The 19,612-nt window shown below is 46.1% G+C and overlaps 4 protein-coding genes across 8 annotated transcripts; all 4 read right to left on the bottom strand.

Annotated features, from left to right (window-relative positions):
- Positions 1 to 57: 57 nt before the first annotated feature.
- LOC120453391 (glutamyl aminopeptidase) lies at positions 58 to 10,365 on the bottom strand. Of its 5 annotated transcripts, none has more exons than XM_039638079.2 (7): positions 10,282 to 10,365; positions 9,836 to 10,218; positions 8,521 to 8,891; positions 1,738 to 2,700; positions 1,529 to 1,672; positions 957 to 1,448; positions 58 to 901 (listed from the first exon to the last, which is right to left on the bottom strand). In XM_039638079.2, exons 1-7 carry the CDS (start codon positions 10,289 to 10,291, stop codon positions 226 to 228), a joined length of 3,039 nt encoding a protein of 1,012 aa, XP_039494013.1. In that variant the 5' UTR covers positions 10,292 to 10,365; the 3' UTR covers positions 58 to 225. The 5 variants fall into 5 exon arrangements, with proteins under 5 accessions (XP_039494013.1, XP_039494010.1, XP_039494011.1 ...); XM_039638076.2 differs by lacking the exons at positions 8,521 to 8,891; positions 9,836 to 10,218; positions 10,282 to 10,365 and adding exons at positions 2,908 to 3,394; positions 3,903 to 4,312; positions 7,916 to 8,218; XM_039638077.2 differs by lacking the exons at positions 8,521 to 8,891; positions 9,836 to 10,218; positions 10,282 to 10,365 and adding exons at positions 2,908 to 3,394; positions 3,903 to 4,296; positions 7,916 to 8,218.
- LOC120453396 lies at positions 9,150 to 9,699 on the bottom strand. Its single transcript, XM_039638084.2, has 2 exons — positions 9,522 to 9,699; positions 9,150 to 9,461 (listed from the first exon to the last, which is right to left on the bottom strand). Exons 1-2 carry the CDS (start codon positions 9,547 to 9,549, stop codon positions 9,268 to 9,270), a joined length of 222 nt encoding a protein of 73 aa, XP_039494018.1. The 5' UTR covers positions 9,550 to 9,699; the 3' UTR covers positions 9,150 to 9,267.
- Positions 10,366 to 10,672: 307 nt separating the features above from the next.
- LOC120453393 (glutamyl aminopeptidase) lies at positions 10,673 to 14,078 on the bottom strand. The gene is made up of 6 exons (XM_039638082.1): positions 13,851 to 14,078; positions 13,437 to 13,792; positions 13,123 to 13,267; positions 12,535 to 13,068; positions 11,537 to 12,465; positions 10,673 to 11,468 (listed from the first exon to the last, which is right to left on the bottom strand). The coding sequence occupies exons 1-6, from the start codon at positions 14,037 to 14,039 to the stop codon at positions 10,793 to 10,795; spliced, it is 2,829 nt and encodes a 942-aa protein (XP_039494016.1). The 5' UTR covers positions 14,040 to 14,078; the 3' UTR covers positions 10,673 to 10,792.
- A 751-nt stretch (positions 14,079 to 14,829) lies between these two features.
- On the bottom strand, positions 14,830 to 18,489 carry LOC120453392 (glutamyl aminopeptidase). Its single transcript, XM_039638081.2, has 7 exons — positions 17,147 to 18,489; positions 16,868 to 16,965; positions 16,490 to 16,807; positions 16,310 to 16,428; positions 16,159 to 16,244; positions 15,672 to 16,077; positions 14,830 to 15,612 (listed from the first exon to the last, which is right to left on the bottom strand). Exons 1-7 carry the CDS (start codon positions 18,438 to 18,440, stop codon positions 14,964 to 14,966), a joined length of 2,970 nt encoding a protein of 989 aa, XP_039494015.1. The 5' UTR covers positions 18,441 to 18,489; the 3' UTR covers positions 14,830 to 14,963.
- Between the last annotated feature and the right edge of the window lie 1,123 nt (positions 18,490 to 19,612).

Below are 19,612 nucleotides of genomic sequence, written 5' to 3'. Positions count from 1 at the left end.
GGGGAACCCATTACTATTCCTCTTTATATATCCCTTCTCAGAAAAAGTTTAGAGAAATATTATTTTTTCACTTGTATTTTCTTCAAAAATATCATAAGCAATCACAATTCTTCGTTCACATTTGAAATGCTTTTGCTTCACTAGTTAGCTAAGACTATGTTCACTTCCATTGGTAGTTTTTACATTACTGATATTTTACAGGGTGCAAATGGCCGAGTTCACGACTCATTGAATGCGGTTGGTAACCGAGGACTGTTGGACGTAATTGGCCAACCATTCGCCCACCTGGACCTTGTTGACCGCTAGCCATTTGATGTTTGCCTTAACCGCTTCCAACGCCTGTTGACGGGCCGTAGTTCCGGCTCCAGCCTCGGGATATTTGGCAAAGAACTGCTGCATCTCTTCCAGCTTTGTTTCTGTGGAGAAGCGGGCAGTGATCGTGGGGATCAGTCGACCTAAGGTGCGTTCATTGATGCCGAAGCGCTCCACCAACTTCTCCCAGTTCTCACGCACGTAGTCCCACACAAGGCTCTGACCCACCGGGTTGGTGGATATGTAGCCCAGCAGGGTGAAGTAGTCCTGTCGGCGCACATTGCTCTCATCCCAGGCCCAGTTGATGTATCGCTGCAACAGCCATGGCACCTGCACAGCGGTTAGGCAGTTCATCAGCTTCAGCTTCTCCTGGGCATCGCTCTCGTCCAGATACAGCTTCCACACTTGATCCCACGCCGCCTCCGTGTTCACCTGTTGCAGACCATAGTAGTAGACTACGTCTCGGATATCTGGATTGGGTCGGGTCTCGGGGCTAGCCAGCCACTGGTTGAACAGCGTGACCGCCTGTTGCAAAGAGCTCTCGTGTCCCAAGCTGCAGGCTGAGCTTAGCACCTTAATGCGGAGACGACTGTAAAATAGATCAAATTATATGAGTAACTATAGTAACTAGCTCAATATCTTACTTTTCCAGATGATCGGCCGCCACGGTAAAGGTGACCTTTTCTACGATGGGGTTAAGCAGTTTACGGGCGTAGGTGGTGAAGTTAGTGTACAAATCCGTGTAGTATACGCGGTTTCTTAACGTTGCCAGGGCAGAGGTGCCCACGCTCCAGGGCACATAGTCCTGTTCGCTCTCCAGATAAGATATCAGATCCAGTGCCTCGGAGTAGTTAAGCTGTCCGGCAGCGGCCAGGGTATTGGCATCGTTTAGCAGATGAGCGCGATCGGCGGTGGTGAAGGTTTCCCGGGAGTTTTTCAGGACAGAAATAAGTTCCGACCACTGATTGCTGCCGTAGTTCACCCGGTAAAAGCCCACTTGATTTGTGTTAATCTTAATCCAGGTGGCTTCTTCCGGAAGCGTAATAGTGGCCTCATTGTCATTGTGGTTGAATATTAATGATTGGACTCCACTGTTGATGCTGCTCGTGTAGGTAATGGGAATCGACCAACGGTAGCTGTTGAAAGAAGTATTGTTAAAGAAAGGCGTGCAAGCTAGTTTTCAAAAACCTAATCAGCTTTTTATTAGTTTACTTACTTGAAGGACGATGCTTCAGCTTCGGCTGCGTAGTCATCTTCGTTGGCCAGGAAACGCTTTTGGGTGAGCTTATAAGTACTGCCAGTTTTCTCCACCTCCACAACCGGAAGACCCATCTGCTCTGTCCAGGTTTGCATGATCTGTCTGCAGATTAAATAAAAGATCTTAAATACGGAACTCGCTTTCTATTAAGCATATAATTTACTTACTTCACGTCAAAGTCCAGGCCCTCCTCCTCCTCGACGGCTGTGAGGTAATCCTCAGTGGTGGCCGTTCCGTAAATATGACGCACCAAGTAGCGGGTGGTGGCATTTCTTAGCTTTTCCTCGCCCACCAGATTCTCCAGCATGCGAACCAAGGCGGCTCCCTTGGAGTAGGTGATGGTGTCGAAGTACTCCGTGATCTCGGCTGGACTCTCAATGGACTTGACAATTGGATGGGAGGCTAAAGTGGCATCAATGGTCAGCACCGGGTGCAGCTCCTCAATCACAAACTGATTGTCCATATCCCATTCCGGATGCATTTGCTTGACTCCCTTATACTCAAGGAAAGATGCGAAACCCTCGTTTAGCCACAGATCGTTCCACCAGTTCATGGTTACCAGGTTTCCGAACCACTGGTGGGCCAACTCATGGGCCACGACAATGGCCACACGCTGCTTATTCACACTGGAGCTGGTAGATTCGTCGTACAAAAGAGCCGTCTCGCGGAACGTGACCAATCCCCAGTTTTCCATCGCACCGGATACGAAATCGGGAATGGCAACCAGATCCAGTTTGGGTAGCGCGTACGACACGTTGAAGTAGTTGATGTAGTAGGCCATAACTCCGGCGGCAGTGTCTAGGGCGTACTGCGTTTTCTCCACCTGTGCTGGCGGCGCATAGACCTTCAGTGCGATGCTGGTTCCCTCCACAGTGGATTCCTTGTACTGAAAATCAGACACCACAAAGGCGGCCAGATATGTGCTCATGGGCACAGTCTCTGCGAAGGTCACCTCGGTGATATCGCCATCGACAATCTCGCTGGCCACCGGCATGTTGGACAGGACGTGGTACTCATCACCACTGGGACGAGCCACCGTAATGGTGAACTGGGCCTTCAGGGCGGGCTCATCGAAGCAGGGGAAGGCTTGGCGGGCATAGGTTGGCTCGAACTTGGTGGAGATGATCGATCTGAAATGGGATTAAAGAGCTTATCAGTATTGCTAATTTACCAAAGTCTAAATAGCAAACAATTATCGCTAAATAGCGCTAAAGAAGAAATATTAACAGGTGTTATGGCAGTTGAATAAGTTGATTCAGATATAAATAAGGGTCTTGTGGCTGCGTTAGTGGGGAACATTCTGTAGTAGTTAGTTCGATGGTTAGTAGACGGGCTACCTGGAGCGGTTCTTCAGCTTGTCCAAGTAGGAGCTCTGGTACATCCCCGTAATCCGATCTACGAGCGATCCCGTAAAGTTGAGCAGCAGGGAGTAGTTTCCGGCCTCCAGCGGCTGTTCGAACTCGGTGACCCAGTACTCGAACTCCGGATGGGCAAAGGTCAGCGAGGGGGTGATGTTCTTGAGGGGCGCTCCCGATTCGTCCAGGCGCTTCACCTCCACGGTGCTCACATTCAGTTGCTTCACATGGACTGGGATGAAGGCGATGGGCTCCAGAACTTGCATGCTGATGCTTATATTGCCGGAATAGTTCTTCCGTTCGAGATCGGGGCGCAAGTGAAGGCGGTACTTGCTTGGTTTAATCTGCTTGGGCAGTCGGAATCCCAGATTCTGGAGCACCTTGCTCGCGGCCTTTACAGCGGGCGCCACAGTGGCCATTATGCTCGATTTTCTGCTGGTGGGCACTTGGGTGGTGTGAACGCGATTATCTAGGTTTTGAGTGCGATTAAATGATCAATAGGACGCCCAAATACTATTAATGCTATCAGTCTCTAAAAAGCACAGAACAGTGTGACAGTGGGTCGAAAATGATTTACTTAAATATGCTTTGTAATGTTAAATACTCCCTTGAATATACCAAGCAGAGGGCAGCAAGGTTGGAAACTTGGATAGGTTCATTTGGTATTTTTACCGCAGAAAATGCGCGCCAAATTCAAACATGATTTCAAGTTACTTAGAAATTTTCCTTGCATTTATCTAAAGGTACCTCAACAGTCTGACAATTACAGAAAAGAAAATGTGTGCTTTATATAATATGTTTTAAGCATACTGAAGTTTTTTGCTTTGGAATGCTTGGTGAGAGATTTCTAAATTCCAATTTTAATCCAGCGCTTGAAATAGAAATTGTATAACATGGGAAATCTGCTTGACTACGACTGTTCGTTTACTTTTGGTAAATTCCAATAGTACTCTTTGTTCCCCGCTAGGCAAACCAACCTGAAAGTACACTGATAATGGGCTTGGTGGAGAGCAACTGGTCCCGGTCCACGTAAACTGTGCGGATGGTGGAGTTCAAGGACCACTGGGAAGCATTCGCGTGCTGCTGCCTCTGGTGCTCCTCGGCTATGTTCTTGCCCACGTAGACGAGGGCGCCCAGCAGGAAGCCGCAGAGGACGAGCAGGAAGACGCAGAATGCGGCGAGGGTCAGGATCGTGTTGCTGGGGGCCTTGTGGGGCCGATTGGTGTCCTTGATCCGGTGGTTGTCGTCTGTGGAGAGGCTGCTGCGCGGGCGTACGTTTTTCGCTGCATACATGACTTTTAGTTTCTCTGGCCCTTTGATTTGTACTTCTTTTTGCGTTTCTCAACTTATATTCACTGGGCTGGGCGCGTTCTACAACAGTAAATCACTGGAAAACATTATTAAATGCCTCGATCGGTAAGCTCCACTTTAACTGTTGTGTCTTCGTCCAACTGAGGGGCTGTCCCAAAGTGCCACAACTTCATACAATCTATTGTGTCATCGGCGAGGTAATTCGAGAGCATCATAAAAGTCGCGTACTGAATTACATGCGTCGCCGCTGCCATCATCAGTTTTTTCTGTTTTAATAATCTCCGAGCTGCTTATAAACAAACCCGGGTTTATGTACCCGGCTTTTATGGAGGTGGCAGGTGAAGGAGGCGGGGCAGCTCAGCTTCCGACACATTTCACTCTGTCTCCAGGTGGAGATTGCCTCAATTTCGACTCGCTGCAGATCAATCAGATGCCTGTTATTTGTGTCCCCCAATCCCCGCCAACGGTCACGTAATGAAGTTGGTCATTTCGTGAAATTGTAACTACAAATACTCGAAGCCATTTTTTAGTTCGGTTTATAAAGTTGGTGTTGGAAATGGTCTGGGCTAACCGCAAGAGTTGCAATCGGAATCTCCGGGCTTGTTGCAATGATACGACTTTCTATAGAGGCGTCTCTGCACAATAACAAAATATTGATCATGAACGCTAAGAAATTGAGTGATTACAAAGTAATACAACTTTTATATCAGTTGGGCAATAAACACCTTCATATTATGTCTGTGGATAGTCAATTCTAATTGGGGTGTTCAATTAAGCGTATTAGTATAATAAATAAGTATATTTTTTGGAATAAATATATTTTTCTTTCTGTGTACGATTGATTGACGGATCGCAAAAGGTTGTTGGCTTTTTGCCTGTCAATTTACGGAGTCTGGAGTCTGTTGCACAAATCTCCGCAGATTGTGCGATGGGAAGAAATTGCAGATGCCATTATTAGCATTGGAAATGAATTGAGCTACCCGCAGAGCCATGATCCACGAATTGCATTTCGGAAATGATGTCAGGATATAGGAGTATTATACCAAAAAAAGAACAATATGCGATGCAGCTGCACTATCACACGGAGTACCTACCATTCACTCTGAACTGTGCGAATTGAGGAATTCGAGGCTGCAGAATATGCTAATTTTCACCAGCCAGCAGGCAATTGTCTCTGATACCCATAGTATAATACGTATACGCCCCCTTGCATCTTCCGCGGATGATGTAATGCTGACTCAATTAGGGAGCGCACATCGCACAAAGCCACCGCACATCGGAGTCAACAAAATTGCATGACTACCACCTTATGAGCGCCGGAAAAAAAGCAACCAGAAGATCTGCAGACAATGGTCCGTATATATACCATATGAGTCCATATATCTGCGACTGCCAAGAGCCAATCGGACACGCCCCATTGCACAGATGTGGATATCTCGGCATTCTGAAGCCGATGAAGCGATGATCGCGGGGGCACAAGCCATAACATAACAGTTCTCATGCTTCGCTAATGAGTCGCATAAATTTCACTACTTTGAAGACCGAGGCAAATGCACAAAGAAAAAAACCAACAATTTGAACGAATTAAAACTCTTTTGTTAATAGCAATATTATATATAATATGTATGGCTAATGATCGCCAGTACCCGTTACGCGTAGAGTAAAAGGTTGAAAAGTATGTAACAGGCAGAACGAAGCGTTTGGTTTACAAGAGCAAAAATGCATTAAAATTTTGGAATTCGAAACGGAAAGCTTACATTTGAAACACGTTCCTTGGACTTTTTAAGGTCATAACTTTCACAATATACACAAAGTCGGCGAGCAGTAGTCAGAAAAATGCAAATCGTTATACGTGACAAGTGCGCCCCAGAAACACCCAAAACTCAAAGTAAATCCCAGACATGAAAGAAATACGACCCATAACACCCGCGATGGGATGAAATTGACAAAGGTCGACTATACGTGCCTGCAATTTACGATATTCACAAAGGGAAAATTAAAATAAAAACAATAAATAAAAGGAAGATGGGTTGACAAAGAAATGATTGCCACAATTTGCATGTTTGGGGTTAACGGAATGCGAAATAAATTTACTATCAATCAATGGGTTGCATCACTCTTTACGCAAATAAACTATAAAATTGGTTAGTAAACATCGGCCTTGACTTGTTAAATTTACTGCTATGCATTCATTGATACTTGATACTACATTGAAACTGTATAAATGAGTTCATTATAAATAAGTTCATTATTGGAGAAACGGAAACTCTATACCATGCGGTACTAATATTTATGTAAGCCTTATCACCAGTTTATTTGATTAACCGAAATCCAAAAATATTAATGTTCAAATAAAAACCAGGACTTGGAAATTATATACCTACATATATAGACGATCAATAAGTTGGACACAGAAGAATACCATGAAATTGTTTATATTTAAGTATAAAGATCAATGAACTTCGAAGTGTTTAATTGTATAATTTACACCTCGCCAAAGGTGTCAAGTGCCTTATCAATTCCACCAACAGCCATTAATTTACATTATTAGCACAAAAATCCAATTAAAAACCCTGCACTTTCGAAGGTTCTTTCCCACCATTTGGAAATAAAAAATTTCTATTTCGCCCAAGAAGAACGAAAAAGAAATCAGTGTCAATGAAAATGAAAAAAGTTTGACCACCGAGCTTCGACTGAACTTTCAAGAACAAAACAAACCCAGAAAACACAGCGAGAAACGGGGAGGGGAAACTACTATGACAACAAGTGGCTTGGCAGTCAATGATGTCGACCCATTTTGTTGCGGCTTTTTGAAGAAAGTATTTTCTCAGCGGTCATTGAGTATTTGCCGCATTGGAGATGTAAACACGACGCATTTGCTGGCCAACAACCACAGATACACAGCAAAAAAATCATCAACAAGTTAAGTTGCCATCAAAATCTATGATACAAACTGAAGATCACTTGAAGACGTAAAGAGGTAAATTATTATTGATATTTATAAGATTAATAATTTAATTAGCTATTGTAGTAATTTGGAGTCCAATGAAATATTTCCTATTATCAGGGTGGTTAAAATTGTTGATAAGAAATGCGAATAAGAACGTGAACATTGCGAATGCGAAAAACAGAATCTACTTTTTGTTGATATGAGGTTTAGCGATATTGTTCGATAATGGGTTATAGTAGATATAATTCAATTCTTTTTTCGCAGTGCAGCGACTGTGGCCGATTTAAGGCCAAGAACTTGCGCGGCAAGTGAACTATGTATGCATTTGGCTCCAAGCCTGTTTGCAGCGGTCCAAAAGGGGTGGGGGAAAGGGGAAGAAGTGGGGCAGAGGAAGGGGAATGGGAAGGGAGCGGTGCGGTGCAACCTGTTTGATTCAGCCATGTGGAGTTCTGTTGGCCAGCCTGCGATGGCCCGTTGTTTATCGAAACGAGTGCCTGTTGAAAGTCAAAGTTGGCATAGAATCCGGTGGTCGCATTTCAGCGGATATCAAAATTAGTGATCGCCTCAATGCGCCCAATTAAAACTAGAATTTTGATCGCATAACGGCGTTGCGGTGACAATGGTTATTTGGTCTTGGCGTGGAGCTTTTGGAGCGGACTCAACGGTTTCTGATTGATCTGGGCCACTTATTATCTATTATATCGTCGCATTTCGCACTATGCCTTTTACTTGATTTACAGTTGAAAACACAGCTTTTCGTGTCTCGTTTTACTTTTTGTCTACGAATGGCATTAATTGTCACTTTGCCGGGTCCGAGAAATATTCCCTCGGCTAATTTGATAACGGCAATTGCCGGGCAGCTATCATTCTTGATTCAAATCGTAGGCGCGCACTCGAGAAATCCGAGAAAACAGAGAAGAAAACCGAGAAGAAAGGGGATCGAGTGTCGTACTGCGGCTAATTGAGATCGTATGCGAAGACGGGATCCGCTCTTTTCTGTCGCGGCCGTCGCGCTCTGCTCTGAACTTCCAACTGAAGCGGGCTCCAAAGTTGTCACGGTACTCGAGCTTCTCCGGAAAGCTCTCTCATCAGCTGAGACCGGCTTTTCTAAGGCCCCAACATGCGGTGAGCTCCAAGCATTGGGGGTATTCACTTAACATCATATGGTGTTCGATTGGATAAACATGAAAGGTACATAAATCTGTGTTCCATTTAAATGAAAGCTACAAACCATTGGTTTAAATACCGACATAAGAAGGGCTCTCACATCTTAGTCTAGACCAGCACACAAAACCTTACTCATTACCAGATAAATATACCTTAAAATGACTCACCTATCCAGTCCATCGGCATCCGTGTAGTTGCTAATGTAGCTGCCCACCAGACTGCTCAGGTTGCAGTCGAAGCTGGCGGACAGTGTGTAGGCCTTGTTCAGACTGAGGACCTCCCTCAGCGTGATCAGGAGCAGCTCCCGGGACTCATCCAAGTTGATGCTATCGATGGCCAGGCGTATGCGCGCCATCATGTTCAGGATGCTGATGCTGTGCACATTGAGGTCCTTGGCGTGCAGGACGATCAGATTGGTGACCGCGTTCAGCTGGAACTGGATGGACACGGTTCCCTCACAGGCACCGGTCTTCAAGTCGGGCTCGTAGTACAGCTTGTACTTGATGGGCTTCAGTTCCGTGGGCAGGCGCCATTCGATCTGCGGGATCGTAAAGATTATTTAATATCCATGCCATTGATAATGGATTTTGGCCCTATAAAGTGGCGATAGGATAAGGTTGATAAGGTGGTCGTAAACAGAGTGGACCTCGTTGCAACAAATTTCGCCTTTGGTGGATATAGCGGTTAAATATTGTGAAATTAGGGTCATTGTTTATGAGGTGCAATTTCAGATATCAAAGAACAATCGCTGTACTACACAATGTTTGGACCCTTAGCGTTTTTGGTTTCTCATCCATTTGCCTTTATTGCTTTAAACTGAGTACATTTTTGGAAATATTGTCTAGTCCTAGTATATATGTGGAAACAATCTTTTCATTATTTTTCTTCTTAAAAGCTTCCCAGCAGCGTAATTCTTATGAATTTCTTTCCGGAATAGTAGTCAGCAGGTGACTTTGAATATATTCCTCCAGGACATCCAACATCCTTTTGGCTTCGTCCAACTGCAGCCACAAATTATCCCTGTGGACCACCACAATTACGAGGGCAACGATCAAGCAGGTTGACAATAGACCAAAGAATATAGCCACGCGTTCAGCGGTGATCCAGTCTATAAAAATATATATGTTTCTCGGTATTTCCCCAAACTTCCTTCAACATTAATAAATACCCTTAATCCTGTTCTTTGTGAGTCCCATTTTGGTGATTCTTAACTCTGTGTTAGCCGCAATTAAACTAACTAAAAAGCCCCAAGAAATTAGCCGCGTTTTGTGTTATGATAAAAAGGAATGAACGCTAGCCAAGCGATAAGCACTTGAAATGACCAATACGACTGATGTAGGAACTTAATAAATTCGAAATTAGTAGCCACGCCGACTTTACGACTAATCGCTGAAAATTTTCCTACTCGGCGTGAGGGTTTTTCTGAACTAATATCTTTTATAGCTATTACTAGAAACAGTGTAGATGAATAATCGAACTCACCTTTTCAGGATCCGGCAGTCCTGTCGGCAAAGTCGGATAGATGGGATTGCTGGTGCTGGAAGTGCTTCCTGTGCTGGAAGTGCTTCCTGTGCTGGATGTTCCTGCACTGGGGGTTGTGTCACTTCCTCCGCCAGGTGAGGTGGTAGAGCCAGGCTCTGGGTCATCCGTGGGCCTACTGGGATCTGCAGTGGTGGTGGTCGTGGAAGTGCTCGTAGACGTGGAAGATGTGGACGTGGTGTCCGCTGTCAATGCGTCGATCTTATCGAGGGCATCCTGCAGATCGTTCTCCAGATCCGCGTTCTGAACGGCCAGCACAATCGTGGCCACACAAAAAGCAGTGGAGGCCAGGCCCAAAAAGATGGCCACTGACTTTACAGTCAGCCCTATTGTTAATTCACATTAGTTCCTGTTTCTCCGGGATATGCCACTCTATATATAAAACTCACAGGCAACCATTTTAGGGATATTCTTTTTTCGATGGGTTGTACTCTACTGCTTCCACTAGGCTGGAAGTCAGTTTGGAAACTGAATGCAAGTTGCGAATCTGACCCCACAATTTGGACTTGATAAACCTGACCAGATTGCTGGCCGATATCTAGACTATATACTATATAGCTTCGTGACCAGATAAAATCGTTTTATGCGAGACCATTACGTTTATGGTAACCACATGGCCATATATCGACTATTATGACTGGACAGTCGTATTACCCAGGATAATTACGCACGGTCATGATTCCGCATTGACCATATACTCGAAGACCCTATCTCCAATAACTTCCTAGGAGCCATAGAAATCGCCACTTGCCGCGGGTAAAATAAATGAAAATATGGGGGTTGTATTTATGGTTTGATTTTGGAATTTCATTTTATTGAACTCGAACGGAATTTTAGCTGGTTTCTTATGCAATTCTAATTATTGGCTAAATGACGGGTTCTAATATGCAATATACAATTTTACAATTGGTTTTTCTTGGTCAGCGGCGAGGCCGTTCCACTTAGCCAGTCGCTGATGTCCGCTTCGTTTCTGGAAAGCCATTCGATATTGTACTTGATGGTTTCCACGGCCTCCAACCGGGAGTTAGCTCCAGCTCCCGATTCGGGGTACTTAGAGAAGAAGTGCTGAACCTCCTCCAGTTTCACGGAGCTGGCAAAGTTGGCCGTGATCTGGGCGATAAGTCTACCAAAGTTGCGGTTGTTCAGGCCAAAACGGGCGGTGAGCTGGGGCCACTGCTCACGGTAGAATTCCCAGACCACAGGTTCACCCACAGGATTGGCGGCTATGTACTGCACACAGGTGAAATAGTCCTGGGAGCGGACGATGCTCTCATCGCTAGAGGCCAGAACCAGGAAGTTGAACAGGTACTGGCTGTTCCGAACACCAGACAATCCGTACATCAGCTTCAGCTTCTCGCTGGCATCGGTTTCGGCCACAAAGAGTTGGAACAACTGCTCCCAGCTCGATTGGCTGGTGGACTGCTGCATGCCGTAGTAGTAGACGATCTCGCGAAGATCGGGGGAAGGTCGGCTGCTCGGATTTTGGAGGAAGGCGTTGAAGCGCTCGGAAGCCTGCTGCAGACAATCTGGAACACCCAGGGCACAGGCGGCACTCAAAATGGAAACCCGCAGGCGGCTGCAAAGGAATATGGAACATTTGAGTAACATAGAATTTAATATATAATATATATAGTGTTCACTCACTTCTTCAGGTGATCGTCTGCGTCCACAGTCCATCCAACCTCCTCATATACACCGGCGATCAGACTTCTGGCATAGGTGAGGTACGAGACATATCCCTCGCTGAACATGAGACTGCGATGCAGCGACCTGAGCTTATTAGAGGCCACATACCAGGGCACGAAGTCGCGCTCCTGGGCCAAATAAGCGGTCATCTCCAGGGGAATTCTGTAGGATAGTTGGCTGGCATCCGCCAGAGCGAAGCCATCGTTCAAGAGATGAGCACGATCGGCGATTTCGAAACGAGCGGGACTGGTGGTTAACTGCTTGATGAGCAGGTCCCACAGGTCCTCGTCGTAGTTGACCCGATAGTAGCCAGTTTGGTTGACATTCAACTTGATCCACTGCACCTCGTTGGACACCGCAATTCCCACAGAGTCAACATCGTAGTCGTAAATGAAGCTGTTCGATGAACCATCATCAGCAAACCAGGAAATCGGAACACTCCACTTGTATCCGTAGGTGCTATCTGAAGGAGCCTCCTCGTAACTGGCTGGATTGGAGAGGAATCGCTGCTGGGTAACCTTGAAGCTACCATCTCCCACCTTCGAAACATTCAACACCGGATAGCCCATCTGTTCGGTCCAGGTGAGCATCAGTTTCTTGATATCCAAGTCAGTTACCACAGCTTCAACTTCGGTGAGGAAATCATCGGTGACCGTGTTATTGAACTGATGCTTCACCAGGTAATTGGTCACCGCCTCCTCAAACTTTTCGGCGCCCACAAGAGTCTCCAGCATGCGGATCACGGATCCTCCCTTTTCGTAACTGATGGTGTCGAATATGGCCGTAATTTCATCGGGGCTTTCTACCTTCTGGACAATTGGATGGGAGGATAGCTTGGCATCGTATAGCAACACGGGTTGCAGGGCAACGATTTGGAATTGCTCTATCTAAGTGGTAAATATAAGTATATTTTTTCTTAAGTATAGTTTACAAATTTGTATGTTACAGTTTCTTACCATTCCCCAGTCCGGGTGTACGGCGTTGACTCCCTTGTACTGCATAAAGCGGGCGAATCCCTCGTTCAGCCACAGATCGTTCCACCACTTCATGGTGACCAGGTTTCCGAACCACTGATGTGCAATCTCATGGGCCAGAGTTCCGGCTATCGATTGCTTGTTCGCCGTGGAGCTGTAACTGGGATCGTACAGCAGAGCAGTCTCCCTGTAAGTGACCAATCCCCAGTGCTCCATGGCCCCCGAGGCGAAGTCGGGAATGGCGGCCATGTCCAGTTTGGTTAGCGGATAGGGCACCTTATAGTACTGAATATAGTACTCCGTGACAGCTTGTCCGAACTCCAGAGCAAACTCGACCTTGTTGATCTGATGCGAGGTGGCATAGGCCTGCATGGAGAAGTCCTCGCCAATTCCGTTGGCTTTTACCGTGGTGGTCTGGGAAGCGAAGTCTGACACAATGATGCACACCAGGTAGGTGCTCATCGACACACTCGTCTCGAAGATGGCCTCAGTATAGTCTCCCAAGTAATTGGATTCCTACGATTTAATTATTGATGAACCTAATTAACTTGTTTGCTTAGTTGATCTCACCGTTTGCTGCATGTTGGAAACGGCGTGGTAAGATCCCGATGGATGAACCACCGTGATGGCGAATGTGGCCTTCATGGCGGGCTCATCGAAGCATGGGAAAGCCTGGCGCGCGTAGGTGGGTTCGAATTTTGTCGTTGAAATGGTTCTGCCCAGGGAAAATGTTAAAACTTAAATTAGAAATTTCAAAGCAAGCCAACTAACTAATTCGCTATTAAAACAGTAATGATGGTATTGATTATTGTCCAGATCAGGTCATGAAAACACGCTGCATACTTTTAGGCATACCATAAAAATGAAATAGAAATCTGAAATACCTGGTAGCTCCTGCCTCATTCAGATATGTGCTGCTGTAGAGACCCACGAGCTTGTCCTTCATCTGACCCCCGAAAATGATTCCCAGGGTAATAGTGGCATCCACCGGCAGGTCTTCCGTCAACGTTATAATCAGGAACTGACGATCCTCCTCCAGCTCGAACTTTTCCACTTCTCTGTTCAGCACATAGACACTTGTGATATCCAGGAGATAGGAGTGGAGAATAATCTGGTTCGTGGCCTCCACCACCTTGATACTAATCGTCTGCTGACCGGTAAAGTTGCCTGTTTCCAGATCCGGGTGCCAGTAGAGGTTGTAGTGCGTGGGCACCAGGTTCGTGGGCAGGCGATAATCAATCTTTAGGGGTAGATTATATTAATAAATGCATTCCACTGATTAGCAAATGGATACCCACCGTGTCCTCACGCTTCATGCGAGTGCGGCTCTCCCCGTTCCACTCCTCGAACACATCGATCTTGTCCTGCACATCGCGAAGGTCCCTTTCCAGCTGAGCCTTCTGCACCGCCACCACCACTGTGGCCGTGGCAAAGGCCACCACCGCCCAGCAGAGCACCACCTGCAACCAATAGCCACTGAGGAACATCTTTGCAATCGCACCTGTCGCGAGCGACTAACTAGCGTTAAGTCAGTCAGTCCAGCTCTTACCACTTGTTGCCCAATACCCGAATCGATTCGATAGTGTGTGCACTGGAATTGGTTTATGTTCGCCTACGCGATTACGATAGTGATTGGCCAAATAGCCGCGATTACGGTCAACTGGGCGATAGGGTACAAGCCAGAGAAAGTGGGAACATTCGTAGCGGTAGGGTATGAAATCGCGTGGTAATGACACAATACGTATATGTGCTAGCCAATTTTACACTTTTACTCATTTCATTACGCTAATCTGTAAGCTTATATTAAATTCGCTCCACCTCACTGAGAAAAAATGGCATACTGGCAAAATAAGATTTTCAGCTGATACATCCAACATACTCAGCATCAACGAAATAAAATCCTTAACCTAAGAAATGTATATACAATTAATTTTAACTGTTGCCACTAGTAGTATATAAAAGTTAGGGAGAATTTAATGTTCTTCTCTAGTTTTAATAGAGATTTACAGATTAAAAGTATGAGTATGTACACTAGCGATGTTTCAACAGCTTTAACAATCGTACTACTATTTTAAAAACGTTTTATTTACAATCAATTAATATGGGTTTTATATTATATGAAGTAATTTCCGGTGCTTGTAAAATTAAGTACGTACATTTGGATTGCAATAAATGTCAATCAAAATACTTCGTGTCCTTTAGTGGCACCCAAAACCCAGTAATCAACTCTTGTTATCAATCAGTCCATTGGATAATTGCTTATTTATAGAGGTGTAATTTCAGTTTTCCCCATAGCTACGCTTATCTTTATTTCCACTTGTGCGGCACATTTTTGGTTTATAATGGCAATTAGATGAGTACATGTTTAATGGTCGGTAATCCATGGTCGCAAGACCACTTCCTCGGACTTTTTACAGTGACTGCTTGTCCAGCCAGGCGTCCACATCCTCCAGGTTCTCGGCCAGCCAAACAATGTTGTTCTTGACCGTCTCCAGAGCCCTCACCCGTGCGGCTGTGCCGGCGCCAGCCTCCGGATATTTGGCAAAGAACTGTTCCATCTCCTCCAGCTTGGTTTGGGTGCTAAAGCGGGCAGTGATGGAGGGAATCAAGTTGCCCAAATAGCGCTCGTTAAGTCCAAATCGGTCCACAAGTCGCTGCCAGTTCTCCCGTACATAGTCCCACACCAGGGGCTCACCAACGGGATTCGCGGAGATATAGGTAAGGCAGGTGAAGTAGTCCTGACCCCGCACGTAATCCTCGTTCCAGGCCAGATCAATGTAGCGCTGCAATATCCAGGGAATCTGAATGGCGGACAGGCCATACATCAGCTTGGACTTCTCGCTGGCATCCGATTCGTTGACGAACAGCTCCCACACTGCATCCCAATCCTCCTGGTTTCCAACGGACTGTATGCCATAGTAGTAGACAGTCTCACGGACATCGGCCTTTGGACGATCCTCTGGCTTGGCCAGCCATGTATTGAACTGCTCTCCGGCTTCAGAGAGACAGGATTCCAGGTCCAAGGAACAGGCGGCACTTAAAGCGGTGACGCGAAGGCGACTGGAGATGTAGTGAGGAACGATATAAATATGCACAGATCTATAAAGGAGTCTACCCACTTATCCAAGTGATCCGTGCCGACTGTCCAGGTGAGTGCAGTATAGATGGGCTCAATCAAAGCTGTGGCGTACTTCTTGTACTTGGCGTAGGTGCTGGTGTAGTAGAGGGTTCGCTTCAGCGCAGTCAAACGGGATGCAGCAACACTCCAAGGAACATAATCGGTCTCCTTGTCCAAGTATCTGGTCAACTCGAAGGCCGTCGCATAGGGCAACTGAGTGGAATCTGCCAGGGCAAACGCATCGTTGAGGAGATGAGCGCGATCCACCGAGCGGAATGCACTTGGTTGCACCACCAACTGGTCGGCCAGACTATTCCACAGATCGGTATTGTAGTTAAAGCGATAATAGCCGACCTGGTCGGCGTTGAACTTAATCCATTGGACGGCAGCGGGAACGGTTACAGTGACTGTCAAAAAAATACAGAGAGAAAAAATAGAGATCTAAGATGTGAGAAGCCGTGCTCCAGCATACAGATGACCCCACTTACTTTCGCTCCGGTCATGATAAAACCACAGGCGCTGCACCGCCGAATCCGAACTGGTAAAATATGTGATGGGGATCGACCAACGGTAGCTATATAATGTATGTGCGAAATTCGCGATCAGATAGCGTCCAGGCAATTAGTTCTGCACACTCACTTGAATTCCGAGGGCTCGTGATCGGCGTCATAGTCGTTCGGATTGGACAAGAAACGCTTCTGCGTCAATTTGTATTCCGTGTCAGAGATCTTTTCGATCGTGACCACTGGCAGACCCATCTGCAAAAAAGAATGGGGTGTTGAAATTTTTGCGAACTTAAAGGTACATCTCTGGGCTTACCTGCACCGTCCATGTTAGCATAATCTCTGTGACATTGTAGCCCAGTTCCAGTTTGTCGATCTCTGTAAAGAAGTTACCCGTTTCTGCCGTGGAGTACTTGTACTCATTTAAATAATTGGTAACCGCCTGGCGGAAGGTAGTCTCCCCGAGGAAATCCTCCAGCATTCGCACAAGCGAGGAACCCTTGGAGTACGTAATGGTGTCAAAGATCTCCGTGATCTGGTCGGGATTCTCCACGGTCTGGATGATCGGGTGGGAGCCGAGCGTTGCATCCAAGGTGAGTACGCCGTGCAAAGTGCTCACGATGAATTGATCACGCTATGGAGTTAAGACATGGAAATGATTGAGTGTATTCTTGATTAACTTAGGGTCACTTGCCATTTGCCACTCTGGATAGACGGCATCCACGCCCAAGTACTCAATGAAGCTAGCAAAGCCCTCGTTTAGCCAGAGATCGTTCCACCAGTTCATGGTGACTTAAAAACAGATAATTGAATTTACTGATTACTAATTCTGACCTTTGGTGCTCCTTTAAAAATGTGAATTTAAAATAGATTATAACGTATAACGTCTGTCCTCTCAATCCATTAGAAATTGATTTTTCAAAAAATTGTCATAGTTCCACATGGTAAATCCCCAACCCGGCAGTTTGCTTACCCAAGTTTCCAAACCACATGTGGGCGAATTCGTGGGCAATCACGCTGGCAATGCGCTGCTTGTTGGTGGCGGAACTCGTGGCTTCGTCGTACAAAAGCGATGTTTCCCTGTAGGTGACCAATCCCCAGTGCTCCATGGCACCGGAGACGAAGTCGGGGATGGCAGCCATATCAAGTTTGGGCAGCGGATAGGCGATTTGGAAGTAGTCGATGTAGTACTCGATGACTCCCTTGCCGATGGTCACAGCAAGATCCGTTTTGTCGATTTGCTCCGGAGTGGCGTAGACGCTCATGGGGAAGTTTTCTCCAATGCCCTTGGTGTCGATTTCGACGTTCTTGGCGGTGAAGTCGGAGACAATGAAGCAGGCCAGGTAGGTGCTCATGGGAACACTTTTGGCAAACGTGACCTCCTGGAAGGCTCCCTGGTTGACACTCGAGTCCACGTTCATGTTGGACAGGGCATGGTAATCGTCCCCAGAGGGATGCACCAGGGTAATGGTGAACTCGGCCTTCAATGCTGGCTCATCAAAGCAGGGAAAAGCCTGGCGGGCATAAGTGGGCTCGAACTTGGAGGTGGCTATCCACTTGCGGGTCTCATCGTCCTTCACATACGACGAACTGTACAGTCCCACAATCTTGTTGGCCATCGATCCCTCGAATCCAATATGCAGCCTCACTTCCCTGCCTGTTGTCAGTGGTTCGTTTAGCTGAAATATCAAAAATTCCTTCACAGTATCCACGGTTGTTTCGAGAATCTCCAAAGTATCACTGCCCGTGTTCATTATGGATACACTCGAAATATTTAGGTTGAGAGAGTGCAAGACTATCTTGTCGGTTGCCTCCACAACTGTAATTGTAATCGTCTCCTGTCCACTGAATTCACCAGTTTCGATGTTGGGAAACAAATAGAGATCATAATGGGTGGGCTTTAGAGTTCCGGGCAATCGGTAGTCGATCTTCTCTCCGGGGGATTCAGTGGTGCTGGGTTCACTTGTTGAAGCGGTGGAACCTGGTGACTGAGTGCTTCCTGGAGAGGCTGTGCTTTCCGTCGAAGCTGTGCTTCCTGGAGAAACTGTGCTGCCAGGTTCAGATGTGGGCTCCGAGCCACTGGTGCTTGCCGTTGTCGGAGCAGCTGTGCTCGTATACCCCGCCTCCAGGAGGTCTAACTTCTCCTGGGCATCGCGCAAATCACTCTTAAGATTCGCCTTCTGGACGGCCAGGACAATGGTCGATACGGTGAAGGCCGTGAGCGCGAGGCCCAGCCCAATGGCTACCAACTTCGCGGTGACTATCATAACACGTTAATCCGGCACGAGCGGAGTCCAAAGCGCAACTAAGCGATCTCCCTGGTAAAATAGCGACAGGTTGGGTAGTGGGGAAATCTCAAGTGGGCCCCTATATCTTAATAGGCTGACTGCGTTTGCAGATTGCTAATCTAATCGCGAGTCGATGAGTATTAGCCGGGCGTGGGCATTAGCCGGAACATATGTATGGAACGAGTGCCGGTGCGGCTGACAATCGCCCGAATTTATGGACCCTGTCATGGCGCTTTGATTAAACTTAGAAATGCCAAAGATCTGGCGCGTTTTTCCTCGGCAAGTCGGAATTCCAAGCTGTTGCTGAGCCCCGAGGAACTTCCAGTGTCAAGGCCCATATGTGTGTGATCGTATCCCTCGGATACTGCTATACTCAGGCTCACGAACACCAATTGAGCAATTTTTTTACTACCTGAGATCCTTCGTGTTCGCCCTATCCCTTTCTGTTTCTGTTTTACCCGGCGCTTAGGTCCTAAAAAACCCTTTTCCGGTGCTACGCAGACAGGACTTTCGACCTAATTAGAGAATCGGTATTTTCATTGTGTTAAAACCCAAACATCGAAATTTCCGCACACGTTTTCGCAACGCCTGGAACTGAAGTGCTTTATAATGACTTTGGCTTTGTGAGATGTGTTCTGTAAAGGGGAAGTTCCCCATAAAAAATATTATAGATGGATTTACAATACAAGTACGGTCAGATGCTTAACTTTTACTAATTGCATTATCTTTAAAGTGCCAGCACGCTATTAATTTGGGGAGATAATATTCACGGTCAAATGAAACTGAGTATAAGTGTTTACCTTTTATTTTTTGAAGTACTATCAATATCAGTGTTTATATAAATGTTGTAGTTATTATCAGAGGTAACCTCTTATCACAATTCAGATATTGTTTTTAGGCATGGGTAAATTCTCATTTGTAAAAATCCCAAAAAATCCGTTATCAATATCTGGATATCTGATCCTAATGGTGCTTAACACCATAATCCTGGGTATTAACTTTTAGATAATATAGCAACAATACTGGCAGTTCCCGCCGGCTCACCACAAAGGATAATTAATTTCCCAGATTATATATACTGTTGGTCATATGTTTTGTTATATAATTGGCTTGGCCAGTCCAAAACCCAAACAAACCCGACCCCGTATCGG

Source organism: Drosophila santomea, chromosome 3R (assembly GCF_016746245.2).
Source record: "Drosophila santomea strain STO CAGO 1482 chromosome 3R, Prin_Dsan_1.1, whole genome shotgun sequence".
NCBI lineage: Eukaryota > Metazoa > Arthropoda > Insecta > Diptera > Drosophilidae > Drosophila > Drosophila santomea.
This window is presented reverse-complemented; position numbering and strand designations above follow the sequence as displayed.